Genomic DNA, 15,432 nt, shown 5'->3' with positions numbered 1-15,432 from the left:
CACTATAGAACAGAAAAGAAAAGCAGACTTCTTTCTAAAGGAAACAAATTAATTACTTATCGAGCAGAGAAACGCTATAGTTAGAGAAGGAAAATCATGTATCATTAATAATAATAAAGGCAGAAGAGAAGAGTTAAAGCATCATAATAGTCTTGTGAGTAACTCTATTGTTTTACAGCTCTGTTCCCATCACTCAGTATGGTTGTATTTGGACTAAACCATAATTGGCGGCAGAATGAAAATATTACATTTCTGACATTTCTGAAGATAGTTGTATTGGGTTTGTTTCAAAGCAATAGTTTGAAAAGGATTTACTAAAAGGTTTCTGTTTCACAACCAAATAACACATGCAGCAAATATGCAGATTAAGCCTACTAGGGGCCAGATGTACTAAGCTTCAGAAAGTGATAAAGTGGATAGAGATAAATTACTAGCCAATCAGCTCCTAATGGTCATTTTTCAAACTGAGGGGCAGATGTATGAAGCAGTGATAAAAGAGGAGACGGTAGCCAGTGGAGACTTTGCCCATGGTAACCAATCACCACTGAAGTAACATCTATAATTTGCATACTATAAAATTATACAGAGCTGCTGATTGGTTGCCATAGGCAACTTCAACACTGGCTCCCTTCTCCTACATTATTACTGCTTCATACATCTGCCAGCCACTTTTTGAAGCTTGGTGCATAATGTGTAGGGCTGCCACACATTATTGTCAATTCACATTATGACATACGATTATTGGCAAACGCAGGATTTTTAGAGGGAGGTTGCCAAATGTAATCCAAAATCTCCCATTCTGCAGAACATTGGAGTAAGTATGGGAGTCTGGGGGAACAGTAACAGCCCTTAAAATAAGTATTTTTATACACTGAATACTCTATAGAATGCAGTATTAATATTTAACAGTACAGATGGTCTATAGTATAGGCTGTTTTAAACATTTAAATAATATAAGTGATCAGAAAAGGTTAAACATATAATAAATAAATAAATAACAAATAAATACACAGTAGAACCAGTGCTGCATTCTAAGCTCACAGTCTCCCACTTCATGGTAAGGCTTCTGTCTCTATCTCCTGGCAGCTACTCTCTGGTCCATTGTGATGTTTAAGGGCTCAGATCCACACATACAGATACATACAGATCCACACATACAGTCAATGTGGTCATGTTTGCCTATGATGGTGTCCCCAGTTCATATTCTGCCATGTTACAGTTCCCCTTGGTCATACGGTGCCAAACTATAGTGCCTCCACTTCATATTGTGCCTCATTACAGTGCCCCATGTAATTTTATGAAACATTGTAGTGCCCTCCACATAATATTGACCATATCATATTATGACATATTACAGTGCCCTCTAGTTCTTATTGTGGCACATTATAGTACAACGTTACTATTATTACATCCACTACACACCTCTCAGTGAAAAAGTAATGTCAAACAATTCAGACTGGGTAATAAATCGCACCCAATTGCTTAGCAGACTAATCTGAGAAATTGGTATGCAACTTTATAACTTTGGGATAGGGCACCCTAAGCCTCTGGCCTCATAACAGCTTTTTGGGGAGGGGCTAGGCTAAAATGACATAATTTTAGCCCTCCCTATCCTCAGAGACCCGCAAATCATGGTATTTGCAGGGCTGGTGACTCAGCTTGATGATGCCGATATTAGGCCCCGACATCCCTTGGCTTTTTCCCGGAGAGGAGACTGTAAAAGTAGGTAACACTGACTGTGTATAACCAGCATGGAGACTATGGCAGGCTGGGTTATAAAGGAAACAGAACCCAATCAAAAACTAGAAAGGACAAGCCCCCTTATTTAGGAGAGTCACTGCAGGTGGACAGCCTAACACAAAGGCAGAGTGCTAATGGCCTGATTATGTGACAGGCGAGACTACACACAGAACACATACAAGACACGGGCTGCAATTAAACAGATCCACCAGAAGTGCCCTGTAACAGTACCCCCCCCCCTCTTGATGAGGGGTCAAAGGACCCCAATATCCAGGTTTTCTAAAACAAGGGATACATAAGAAAACCTGGCATGCTGGTACAAACATATAACAGCAAGACAGAATCAAGCTGTGGCTGCAAATTGTAACAATATCTCTGCCACACTAATAATTGCTTCAGTGTCTTGTCCCCTGACACAACTGTCTTCAGGGCCGCCACTAGTAATGTTGGAGCCCGGGACTGACCTTCAGCCTGGGCCCCCAGCGGCACCCCCCCCTCACGTGCGCCGCCCCCCCCCCCCTCGCGTGCCGGAACCCCACCTCCCCCCCAATTACTTACCAGCGGTGGTGTCGGCGGTGCAGCAGCATCTTGTCCCGGGACTCAGGGCTCGGAGCACTCATTGCACAGTGCAGCCTGCAGAGCGCCGAGCCCCTCTGTATCCTAAGCTTGGTGCGAGCCTGGCCGCCGGTGCCGTGTGGGGGCATTTGTGCGGGTGTGGGGGTGCCGTGCCACTGTGGGCAGTTGCCCGGGCCCCTCCAGAGGCTGGGGGCCCGGGACAGTTGTACCCCTGGCACCCCCCTGTCGGCGGCTCTGACTGTCTTTACTTACCATGTACTTGTCCTAAATTGCCTTGTACTATAAGTCTTTTTTTTTTTTTACTCATTTATGTATTGTTGGGCGCTGCAGAACCCTTGTGGTGCCATATAAATAAACAATAATAATAATAATAATAATAACTATAAATGTTTCCCTTTTTTACAATGCACATTGGGCCTGATTCATGTTGGTGACTAAAGCAAAAATGGAAGCATCTGGGCAAAACCATGCTGACATAGTGGCTCCCCTTGCATTGTATTGCTTATGGGAGCTTGGAATCCAAAAAATGAAAGTGTTAAAGAGCCAAACATAACATACTGTTTTCAGGACCAATCCTGGCTTTAGGGCCTGATTCAGACGTGTTCGCTAGGCTGCATATACTCGCAGCCTAGTAAACAGGCCAGCACCGCCCGGACCTTTAATGCCACTAGAAGTTGTCACTGCTGCCACATATTCCATCTTTCAAAAAATGTGAATCACATGAGATAAAGAGCATTATGCTGGAAGGTGGCATAAAGACAAGACACAGCATCCCAGCATAACTGTCCTTGCTCCACAATGACATACTAAGATTCAGGAAGAAATTACTTCAGAGGTGATTGCTAATCCTCAGCCACTATAAAGGGTACTTTTATTACAATGGATTCAAATGTTTTGTTTTGCAGTGTATGTATCTATCAATGACCAGCAGACTACATGCAATTGTGTCTAACATGCTTACCTTTTATGGGTTCATAGAAACTGGGGATTCTGTCACAAAACCAGAGACTAACAGCAAAGCAAGGAAAGAAAGAACGGCTTTCACCAAGGAGCAGCTACGAGAGCTAGAAGCTGAATTTGCTCATCATAATTACCTTACCCGGCTCCGGAGATATGAAATAGCTGTAAACCTTGACCTCACTGAACGACAGGTATGTCCAATCAGGTGTTGTTTGAGACAGGTCACATGGCAAAATACCAGACATTACAGTATGCCTATCATTTGTCTATTTTAGTTGTTCTCAAACTCGGTTCCCAGGACCCCACACAGTTCAATTTTTCCAGGTCAACCGGTAGGAGTACTGTGTACCACCAACAATCACATTTTACAAATCAACAGTTGTCCTGGAAAACAGGAACTGTATGGGGTCCTAAGAATATAGAACCTGTGAGAAACATAATGAAAAAACCACATGCTTCTGTTTTCACGGAAGCTAGACATACTCAATGGAGCTAATTCAGACCTGATCATGCAGCCACGAATTTGCAGCAGCCAGCGTTCAGGTAGACGCCACCCTCTAGATTGAAATCCCACCTTGCGAATTAATGTGATCGCGGTGCGAAAAGATGTGTTTAGCTGCAAATCTATTAGGTGGCATGTAAATATCTACAAAACTCTTCATAAGAGGCTCATCATCAAAATACTATTCCACTAGGCCCCAGTCATAGTGTAGCCAGGGACTTACTTGGTGTCTGCAATGAAAACAATTGGGCATGCTGGCATTTTTCCTGTCACTCCCAGCATTTTTCCCAGCATGCCTAATGTTTTTCTTGACACTCACATGAAACAGCTGATTACCACGCCCAGAGGCCTACTTCCTGTCATTCACCTTGCAAATGGCCATTGATCAAACAAAGTAGCAGGCATTCATTGCAGGACAGCCTCATACATGCGTAATGTGGGCTCTATTATAGTGCCTAGTACATTTTCTGGACCATAATAGTGTCCTAATTAAAATTATTACACATAATAGTATCCTAGATTAATTTAAATAGTCATCAATACCTGCATTTGAAAGATTCAATGATTCATTAGGACTAAAACAGCCCATACACGCTGCGATGCGGGCTGTCCAATGTGTGCTTTGAGGTGCGCACTCCCGCGGCACCTCATCGCACAGTACAAAAAGTATGTGCTTGCACATACTTTTTGTACTTTGTTTTCATCACATTGCATCACATTGCATGCACAACGCATGCAGAGGCAATGCAATGCAATGTGATCCGTGCTAGTTAAGCACGGAACGCACGCCCGTATCGGGACGTGTATGGGCGGTAGTGGTGATATATTAACTAAAGTGTGGTATTTTCGAAGTGGAGATGTTGCCCATAGCAACCAATAGAATTCTAGTTGTTATCTTGTAGAAGGTGCAAGATAAGTAGACTCTGGTTGTTCTGGGCGTCAGCTCCAACCTGCATTTTAGTAATTATATCCCCAACATTTTGTAATTTGAAGCTTAGGAGATAGAAGGTTTTTTTGGTCAACACTGGATCAGTTACCTTTTTGTAGTTATTTAAATACTAGGTAAATACCAGGTATTGGGGTGAAAATTTGTGTTATGACCAACATCACTTTAATTAGAGAGTTGGGATACATACTTTCACTATATTGTATGGTGTTTGGTTGTGCTCCCTGAGTCTGAAAATAAATTGTTTTTACAAGGAGAAAAGAAGACTAATTTGTAAGAGTGCTTCAGCAAAAAAGTCTTCTTTTCTCCTTGTAAAAACAAATAATATGAAGCTTACCAGTCACCTACTGTACATACATACAGTAGACACAGCCTTTCTGTGGACTACTGTCAGTGATGTCTGGCTGCTAGCAAACAGATAGGCTGCAAACTGAGGCACTGACTAATATTCATAGAGCCCTAATTAATTAGTTCTGCTCACAAACTTGATGCCAGGTCTCATGAAATAGGATTGCCGGCACCCTAGAACAAAAGTGTATCAGTAATGTTACTTTTAACTAGTGAATTTATAAGATACATTAATTTCTTCTCACAAGAAAGTTGCTATTGATTACACTGTAACAAAATGCTATTCTTATAATGATAAAGCATATTCCTTATTGATACAATGACTTTAATCACGCAGGTTAAAGTTTGGTTTCAAAACCGAAGAATGAAGTGGAAACGTGTGAAAGGCGGGCAGCCAGTATCTCCAAATGAACAAGATGCAGATGACTTGGACTCTACAGCATCTCCCAGCTCTGAGTAGCATGTCTTTTCACATGCTCTGTGAACTCTCTTATTTGATGCCTTGTCAAGACAACACTCCGTGTTTGGTCTACCAGTTTACTATTCTTGATCGTATTGGTTAACCAAGCTTTGTTTTTCTACATTTAACTTTACCATACTTTTTAGAGTTCATAATAAAAATGGGTAGAACATTGGAATGCTCGGTTTTTTGAAACAATGAGACCATTCAATGCTTTGACAATCAATTCTCTCCACATGTAGTTGTAAAATACTTATTAAGCTACCATGGACATCTTTGGTTAAGAATATATTGTAATTGCTATTGCAATAATATTTTTTTTATTACAATCCCTCTCCCCATTATTCTTACCTTGATCCAAGGTAAAGAATGCTGAAATGTGTTTTAGATTTTTCTGATATATAATTTTATCCCGGTATCTCATGTGACAGCAATATCAGAGACTGAATTGTATATAGAATAACGTGAATGGGCTCATTCCGGACTCTGGGATGTTGCCCCAAACCAAGCCTCATACTGTATTTTTTTATACTTTTTATTTTTTTTCTTATATGTATAAATCATCTCATTTATTTCTGTCTGATAGGAGACAGAGGAAGTGCCAAAGGTCATTTGCTGTTTTTAACTCATCCTTTATCATACATTCACATTCAAACATTTACATTTCTGTCATCTTTTTTTAAAGAAAAAACTTTTTTATTGTTTAAAATTGCAAAATTTTCTTTGTAAAGCTTCTCTTTTATTACATGTGTTTTTTATTAATAAAACCTATTATTTGTAAAGTGGGTATAAGATATGCTCCATATGTGCTATGTTAACACGGGATACATAAAAAAATCCAGGAGGTCAGGATGCCAGTGGTCAAAGGGCAGATCCTGGCATCCTGGGGCTCTGTAAGGGATGTAACCCTCCTTTGTAGCAGCCTGACCCTACCCTTACTACTCGCAGCCTGACCTTAACCATCCCAGCTAATGCTTAACCCTAACCCCGTTACTCGGCCATCTAACCATAACCACCTCCTCCCCACAATAACCATAACAGCCTAACCATAACCGTCTCCAAGAGCTAAAACTAACCCTCCCATTTCCCACTGCCCGTTACCACTCCCTGCATACCCGCCGATTGGGATGATGGCTGTCAGGATTCTGGCATTTGCATCCTGATCCTTTCGAGGTTCCAGCACCAGTTATCTGATGGCTGTTGGGATTGCACCATGTATCTCATACCATAAAACAAATATTGACATATCTGTATGTATGCTTACTTTGCCTAGACTATCTTGTTCACTAGGAACATAACTAGACATTTAGGATATACACTGCATAGTTACATTTTATAATGGCCATTATATAACTCCCAAGTTTGAAAACCCTATATACACATGGTGTTGAAACCTAGAAAACGGCTGTTGGCTTAGTTACACTTGAAACTATGGTAGTTCTTCACAAATCTCTGTTTCACCATCCACCTGTAAGTCAGTACTTTAAAGCACTCAGCCTAGTATATTTCCTTGGTCTGTAATCGGTTGTGTACCTTAATGTCTAGTAATATATATTCAATTAGCCCCGATAAGTTGCTTGCTGATTATGAGGCACAGAGAGCAAAATCACCAATAAACAGCATTTAGTGACGCATTTTTTTAGCAAAAAACACATGGTTTCAGGAATTTATCCCAGTTTTACTTTTCTTGCCAGAAAATGGGACAAAAAAGGTGGGGGGAAAAGGGGCTGGATTTGGATAGCCCAATAATGATTATCAAACTAAAATCATGATATTAGCCCATTTTTGAGGGGCCAAAAAAATGAGCACTGTTAATAAGAAATTGGGGACACCTAGAGGTGGCGAGCTCTCAGTAAAATGCCAGAATTATTTGATCCATCTTCCATGCCCCAGTTTCACCCTCACAGACACAGGTGAGTCACTGTCACTGAGAGAAGGTTTTTCCTCATAATTACTGACTTCCTGGCTGCCTCCTCCAATTAGCTGTGGGACGTATCATGGGAAAGTGGGAGATCTGGTGTCTGTGATTATGTGATTGTATAATGTTGCCCCTGCTACACAATGCTCCCATAACCAGCATTGTGCAGCAGAGAGTGAAGCCACAATGACAATGCAGAATGCGCGATCAGCCATCCGCACTATCCACTTTCACTAGGTAAGTTGGTGGCTGTGGGTAGGAAATCCTTTTTGAAGTCAACTCAGGGCTGAGAACTGAGCTTTGAGACTAAAAACCTAATTCATGTTTGTATGCACATGCCTATGCATTTGCAGATTTTTCAGGCTATAGACTTGATAAACATTGCAAGTGAATCTATCGCCCAGAATAAGATGTAGACAACCCTCGGAGCCATCACAATTTATTTATTTATTACCAGTTATTTATATAGTGCACACATATTCCACAGCGCTTTGCAGAGAATATTTGAACATTCACATCAGTCTCTGCCCTAATGGAGCTTAAAATCTATATTTCCTACCACATCTGCACACTCATTCATTCCAAGGTTCATTTTGTTGGAAGCCAATTAACCTACCAGTATATTTTTGGATCGTGGGAGGAAAGCGGAATACCCGGAGAAAACCCACGCAAGTACGGGGAGAATATACAAACTCCGCACAGTTAGGGCCATGGTGGGAATCAAAACCATGACCTCAGTGCTGTGAGGCAGTAATGCTAACCATTACACCATCCGTGCTGCCCATGAGTATGGAACCTTGGGTCGACACAATTAAGGTCGACATACATTGGATTGACCACTGAAGGTTGACAGGCTTTAAGTCAGGGGTGGGGAACCTCAGTCCTGGGGGCAGTATGCGGCCCCCGTAGCAGGTCTGAGTGGCCCGCCCACCCGCCTGGTGGCTTTGCCGGGAGTCAAGTACAGGGGAATTCTCGTGAGAGGTCGGTAGTTCTTGTTAGATTCCTCTTGAATCAACAGCAGCCAGAGACTGTCAGTCCTAGTCAGCGGTTGTCGCCGGAACATGGGACAGCTGCAGCAGGACAATTTGTAAGAGAAATTTTTACATTTGGCCCCCGAAGGATTTTTTCCCCATACAAACGGCCCTTGGAACACAAGAGGTTTCCCACCTGTGCCTTAAGTTGACCCCTGAAAAGGGTCGAAATTCCTTTGCTCAACAGGGTTATAAGGTAAACACAAGCATTCAGTGGACATTGGGAAGGTTGACAGTCAAAAGGTTGACATGCTTTTTTCATCGACACAGTTGACATGGACACCAAAAAAGGGCACCACTGCGCTCGCCATGCTTTGGGCTCAGTGCCTCACTATGCTGGGCATACTAATATATTTATCCTCCACACACTATTGGATGGTAGGGCATGAAATACCACCTGTTGGCACATGTTGGCTTAAACAAAACCTCCAGCAATATTAATGTTGCCATGTTTCTCTACATACATGATCGCAGCTAAAGGCAGGTAACTGCCACGAAATTAGGCATCATACTTTATGCCTGCATTTTTTATGCGCTTCCAGATACAGTACCTCTCTAAAAAGGATGCTTCCTGTCAATCTTTCTGCTTTAACAATCTCAGTGCAAGCTCAATCACAATGGCACCTTGGCGCATGTGCAGTGCGATCCTGGGACTTGCACCGTCTGCTGATAATTGCCTTATGTGGACATGGGCATTGTGTACAAACATGAATTATGGCTCCTATTCTGATTGACACACTCCCCTGAATCTGGTGGACTCACACGGCTGTAAAATTTGCAGCCTTGCGAGTCAACCAGAATAACCTCCTATGTCCTGTCTGTCCCAGTAAAGGATAGTGTGCAGAAATTGCATTTTCCATTTAAAGGGGTATCTCCTGCATTAGGAAGTATCACCATAGGTAAGAACATGTTGTCCCTGCCTCCTATGTTTATTTCTTTGCACTTTTCTCAGTCTTAAAGCTGCAGATATGGATACAGCGCTTGGAACATCACCATCGGATAATAGATAAAACAAGAGGTAAAAGAGATATTAGGGGTGACTTATAAAGTGGAGAGAGATGAAGTGCCAACCAATCCGCTTCTGTCTCTCCAAGTGTTGATGTAATTTTATGGCTGTTTGGAAAACAATGGGCCAAATATAATTAAGCCTTAACAAGTGATAAAGTGTGCTCAAGAGTGATAAAGTACCAGCCAATCAGCTCCTCACTGCTTACTATATTACTGGCAAAACAGAGGCGGAACTACCATTGGTGCAGCAGGTGCATTGCACCGTGGCCCCTGAAGACTAAGGGGCCCACTTCTGCCACCCACTGCTATGTGGCATATTGTGAACTTGGTTTGGAGTGGAAGAGGAGGGCCCAAAAATGTAGTTTTGCACCTGGGCTAACCACTCATAAGTTCCGACACTGTGGCAAAACAACAGTTAGGAATTGATTGGCTGGTACTTTATCACTATTTGTCACACTACACTTCATCACTTGTTAAGGCTTAATATATCTGGCCCAAAAGAAGCGGCTTTTTATGTACTTTATCTCTCTCCACTTTGTCTCTCTACAAGCTTTGCTATATATTCCCCATAAACTCTTACCAGACTTACTTGTAGGATAAGGCTGACTAATGGAGAGAAATGTTATTTTCAGTGAGTGGTGTGTGGGATGAATGCTATTAATGGTGAAGGGTGGCCTTGTAACAGAAACATGGGCCAATCACATTACTAAAAAGAGACCAGTTTATGATTAATTCATAGCAGCCCCGCTGAGCGGCTGCAAGTACAAACATAGCCAGTAAACACTGCTGCCACCTTGATTTTCATTGCCTAGCAACCTGGGGCCATCAGTCTGTGCAACAGGTCTGCCATGGCATCAGAGTGTAAAAGCATTATGACCCGTACACACGGATTTAATGGAAACAGTGTGCTAATCGATCTAGTTAAGAACAAATTGCTCAGCACAGATCACTCAGCACACGGCGCTCCACCAGCGATATAGGCCGAGCGATCTGTCACGGCCACTGTTCTCGATTGAGAAAACACTGGCAATGATTAGATTTATACTGCATGCAGTATAAATCTAGTCAGACCGTGCTTTGCCATCACTGGGGAGCCATACACACGAATCGATCCATGCTTCATTTCTAAGCGATCTAGACAGATTACTTAGTGTAATCACCCCATGTGTATGGCCCATTAGGGCTGAGTGATGATGACTCACTGGTCACAATGTTGACTCATAGCAGCAGGCACCTAAATCAGCACTAAAGTGCAAAAATTAGTGAACAGATATTGTAAGAAATTTCAAAGAATAGAGGCCCTTTCCCCTCAAAACTATTTGATTTGCACATGTTCTGTGAAGTGGCACTAATTGAGTTTCAGCCATTTCTGTTCAGTAGGACACCTTTCTGCTATCAAAGCAATAATGCAGACACTTCTACATCTTGAAGATAGTCATTGCCTGATTTACCAATATGCTGATCCTTCACACGCCGCAAGCATTAGATCATACATGCCAGTTGTATACCCTTTGTTACATGCACATGGGCAGTATGAATGGCAAATCCCTGAGCACCCATACACGTATGCTTAGCAGCAGTACAAGGGGAGCTACATGTATATTAGCTGAGGGCACCTTGAGCCTTTAATCAGGCCCTGAAGGTAGTGCTGAAAATTACTATGTGGTAAGAGCCATCCTTTGCAATGATAGGACTTGCGGGTTTTGGACCCAGAGTCCTATCTGCACGTTACGCACTTGTTGGGGATTCTGGGAGGGTTCCGGTTGTATCTCTCACAGCAGGAATTCGCAATAGAAGCCCATAGACTTCTATGGGCAATGCCGATATGAAAATGGCGGTGTCCAACGCATCCAAACAGCTTTGTGCATATACTAACCGTGGCCAAAACTCCAAAAAAACTGCATTTTCTGTGGTTTGTCCGCATTTTTACCTTTCGTGCATCTCGCCCCTAGTGTAGCGATACAACTGGCCAACTTTCTCATGTTTGATAGCAACAGCCAACAGTCAATTGATAAGTATAAATCCTTCGGAGACCAGTAAAATGAACCAACACCCCATTACCTTGCATACATCCAAGCATACATGGGTTGAGTCTATAAATATTTGTGGCATCCAATATGTCAATGACCATAGAAGAGTAATGGGTAGATTGGAAAGTCTTGGGTTTAGTTCTAATACTTCTTTGAAACCTAATCCACCTGCTGTATGATTGTGTTCTGATAATCCCTACTTCAAAGCTGAAAATATTTTTATTTTATTATCTAGTCAGTGGACATTTTACTAAGGACAAAACCAGATGTTTAAAGATAGTAGTCCCCCTGGGTACAATTGTAGTCTGGTGTGATGTTACTGCAGTCATTGATTAATGATCTTTATCTTCTAGAGAGAGGGGATTTCTCGTTTGCTGTAATAACACAATCACACATGATAATGTATTCTAGCAATTAATACACAAAATATGTTTCCAATATAATATGTAGCACAATCTCTGTGGTTAAATAAATCTGTAAACTAAGAGCTTTCCAAGTACTATCTTGGAACCTTGAGCATTAGTATATGATCCACTTTTTAAAGACACTTTAAGCCATCTTCATGAAGTAAGTTTTATTTTATGGCACAATCTGCCAAAGAAAAGGAGTAAACCTTCTTTATTGCATTTGGCGATTATAGAAAACTTTCATTCTTCTTAATTGTGTTTTAGTAGAAAAACAATAATATTAAAAACAATTTGAGATAGCATACATTGTAAACTCACGTCCTTGGCGCTAGAACTAGCAAATCAAGTATCCACAACTAGTAAATTAAGGACACAACAATTAGACAGAGAGGAAAAGGAAAGGAATAAAAAAAAACTTTTTACAGTAGATCAGTATATTATTTTGCAAGTAGTGCACCAAAGGTTTTTTTTTTTTTTGGGAGTGCCCAGAAACCCCATTCTGAGAGAGAGAGACGGGGCACAATATTGCTAATCCATGCCCCCTTATGACAAAGTATCGCTATTTGCAGGTTACGGGTCAATGAGAAGTGACAGAGCCAGTATGATGCAATTCCATTCATAAGATCATGCCTGCTCTCCTCCCCATCTGCTACATGCTGCTGCTGTAAGTAAAGGTGCGTACACACGTACAGATTTTTCAGTCTGATCTATCTGGTGGGAACAAAAACCTGGAAATGTATGGGAGCATATGACAATCAAAAAATTCCATCCAAATACAGGAAAACCGAAAAAAATATATGCTTTGATAAATTTGTTATATCAGAATGATTTAAACAATTTGTCTGACTGATCACTGTCTGTTTTCAAGCGTTTGGGAACAATTTTTTGATTGTCAGTTGCTCCCATACATTTCCAGGTTTTTGTTCCCACCAGATAGATCAGACAGAAAAATCTGTATGTGTGTATACACCTTAAGGTAGGAGTGTGTGTGAGTGTGTGTGCATGTGTATATGTGTGTACAGTATATGTTTATATGTATGTCTGTGTAATGTAGCATCAAATATACCAGGCTAGATGCACTAAACTTAAGCAGTGATAAAATGAACAGTGATAAACAACCAGCCAATCCGCTCCTACCTGCCATGTCACAGACTGTGTTTGAAAAATGTGAGACAGGAGCTGATTGGCTGGTTTTTCACCACTCTCCATTTTATCATTTTTGAAGCTTAGTGCCCCCGGCTTATTATGTGCAATTTGCCATGAGGAGTTGGTCTTTGCAATATCATGCCCTATCACCCTCCTCTGTCAGAGGGGGTGGGAGATTACTCTGGGTATTTAGAAACACACACACACACACACACACACACACACAAATGTGCTATTTATAATAGGTTCTCATTCAGGCCTTTTGATACCATCTCTCCAAAAGGCCTGAATGAGAACTTAGGCATTAGCTGTCTGACCCACAGATAATTCTTGTTTTTTACACATACTGTAATGAAATATTGTCATGTATTGCTTATTGATATATGCAGATTTTTCACAATTTTTCTTAATGGATCCATATAATGAATGAGTTTGTGGTTCCTTTAAATGGCAACATATAGGGTTAATTATTAGGCCACGCTGTATATATATATTTAGACATTCTTTGTGAATTGTATGCAGTGGTATATTAACCCATGAGCGGCTATTAAGGTGCCTGGCATAACATATATAGATATTCTGCCTTTAGTGTACAAAGAACTGATGCGCATCTGTGTGCACTGATTATACCTATACGATTGCCATTGTCTTGTTGCTTTGTAAGTATGTATCTTTGTTTATGTTTAGTAACTATGGTGATGGGCACATTGCATCTCACTGACGCCCAGTGATGACGTCCGCAAGCGGCTCCCGCAAACAGTGTCTTCCTGGCTTGCACTTGGGGTGATATAAAGGTATGTTCATTTTGCTTGTACACTGAGCCTGATGATAATGCCAATAAAAGGCCAGTAGGAGGTGATGTTGGCAGCATAGTGGGCATCTTGGTCTGCCAGAGAAAATACAATTGTATTTATCTTATTTAAATTATTGGAGTCATGGCATGATTCATAGCTGTGTAAAGCTTGCTAAAATGTATTAACTCTATTCACTATATATTTGTTATATGGAGTATTATTATTATTATTTTTATATTGCAATATTGTTGATTTTAAAAGAGTGGTGCTCATTGTAAAAACACAAAACCCTGAAAAGTGGCAGAACTTACTGAAATGAACCTACCTGTCTACGGGCCTGAACTATAGCTGTATGGTTTGTGTGTGACAACAATGATGGGAGGACTGTGCATGTGCAGAATGGTTCCTGCATTGTTAAGCATGTGAACAGCAGTCCTGAAACTGGAGACTGGCTGTGCCCATTTTCTAGGTGTGCCGAGGCCATTGTCTGCATCGTCTGGCCCAGGAAGCCAGGAACAATTGAACCGCCCTGAGTAGCCTAAAATCAATAATACATATTTGTGAAAAGGCCACCGCAATTCCAACAAGATTGTCTTTACAGTTAAAGTGCTAAAACCAACCAAACCAATTCATTGTCATTTTAAATTACTATTTTGCCGATATTACCCTTGGGCTATTACATGTGTCAAAAATATTGCATGCAGGTTTTAGAGCCTATGTGACAGGGGGTGGGATTCTCTAATAACCCCCGGTGCACATCGCCGGCATTCGCATTGTTAATAATCGCATATGCACTAACATATGCGATTATTAACTCAAAGTCGATGGCCGGCGATGTGCAGCGGGTTGCCCCCTCCCTCCCTGCACCCTTACCTGGCTGTAAGGGCTCCATTTCCTCCTCCCTGCACTCGGAAGAGGTGCAGGGAGGAGGTCACTGGTCCGGGCAGGAGGCTGCCCAGACACAGGTGAGGGGTGTGCGTCGTGGATCGGCGGGCGGTGCGCGGGGCGGCGGGGGACACGAAGGGAAGCCCATAGGCTTCCATGGGGTTACGCCATCTAGAACTGGCGTAACTCCCCGCAGTGAAACCCCGGCGGTGGGGCTTTGCTGCATATAAAAATGCGATAAAAAAACAGGGTTTTTACAGCATTTTTAGTTTGGTGAATCTCACCCAGGAGATGATAAATTCCCTTTCACCATAACGAGTGTCTACTGGAAAAATATCACTGATTTTTCTGGAATGAGAATTGCATGTAGTGTCACACTGAAGCATGGAGACGCTGTTCTTTTCCATTTAAAAGAGATGTATTGCTCCTAAGTAATACATTGGAGTGAAGAGGAAATGCACCACCCTGTCACATATTAGGAACACTTATGCTTTGGAGACGTGGCACAATGTGCTAAGCTAACGTTCATGGCACCTGTCAATTGTTGGCATATGAAAAAGGTGGGAACCCGAAATTATTTCCAGAAATTTACACCATGACTAAGACTCTCCAAAATGAGATCAGCACTGGTTTCTTTTCAATCCATGTTAAATGTACAGTACTTCAGGTGATTTACACATA

At 41.6% G+C, this 15,432-nt stretch overlaps 1 protein-coding gene across 1 annotated transcript in view; it reads left to right on the top strand.

The window, feature by feature from the left end:
* The window catches only part of MEOX1 (mesenchyme homeobox 1), a 47,217-nt gene extending 40,955 nt beyond the window's left edge, over positions 1–6,262 (top strand). The window contains exons 2-3 of the mRNA XM_083147576.1: positions 3,295–3,467; positions 5,410–6,262. Coding sequence (XP_083003702.1) covers positions 3,295–3,467; positions 5,410–5,532 — 296 coding nt within the window. The 3' untranslated portion in view covers positions 5,533–6,262. The remainder of the gene's footprint in view (positions 1–3,294; positions 3,468–5,409) is intronic.
* Positions 6,263–15,432: the final 9,170 nt, after the last annotated feature.

This window comes from Crinia signifera, chromosome 6, assembly GCF_055691185.1.
Source record: "Crinia signifera chromosome 6, ASM5569118v1, whole genome shotgun sequence".
Taxonomy (NCBI): domain Eukaryota; kingdom Metazoa; phylum Chordata; class Amphibia; order Anura; family Myobatrachidae; genus Crinia; species Crinia signifera.
Note: the sequence above shows the minus strand (reverse complement) of the source record. Positions and strands in the feature narration are given on the sequence as shown.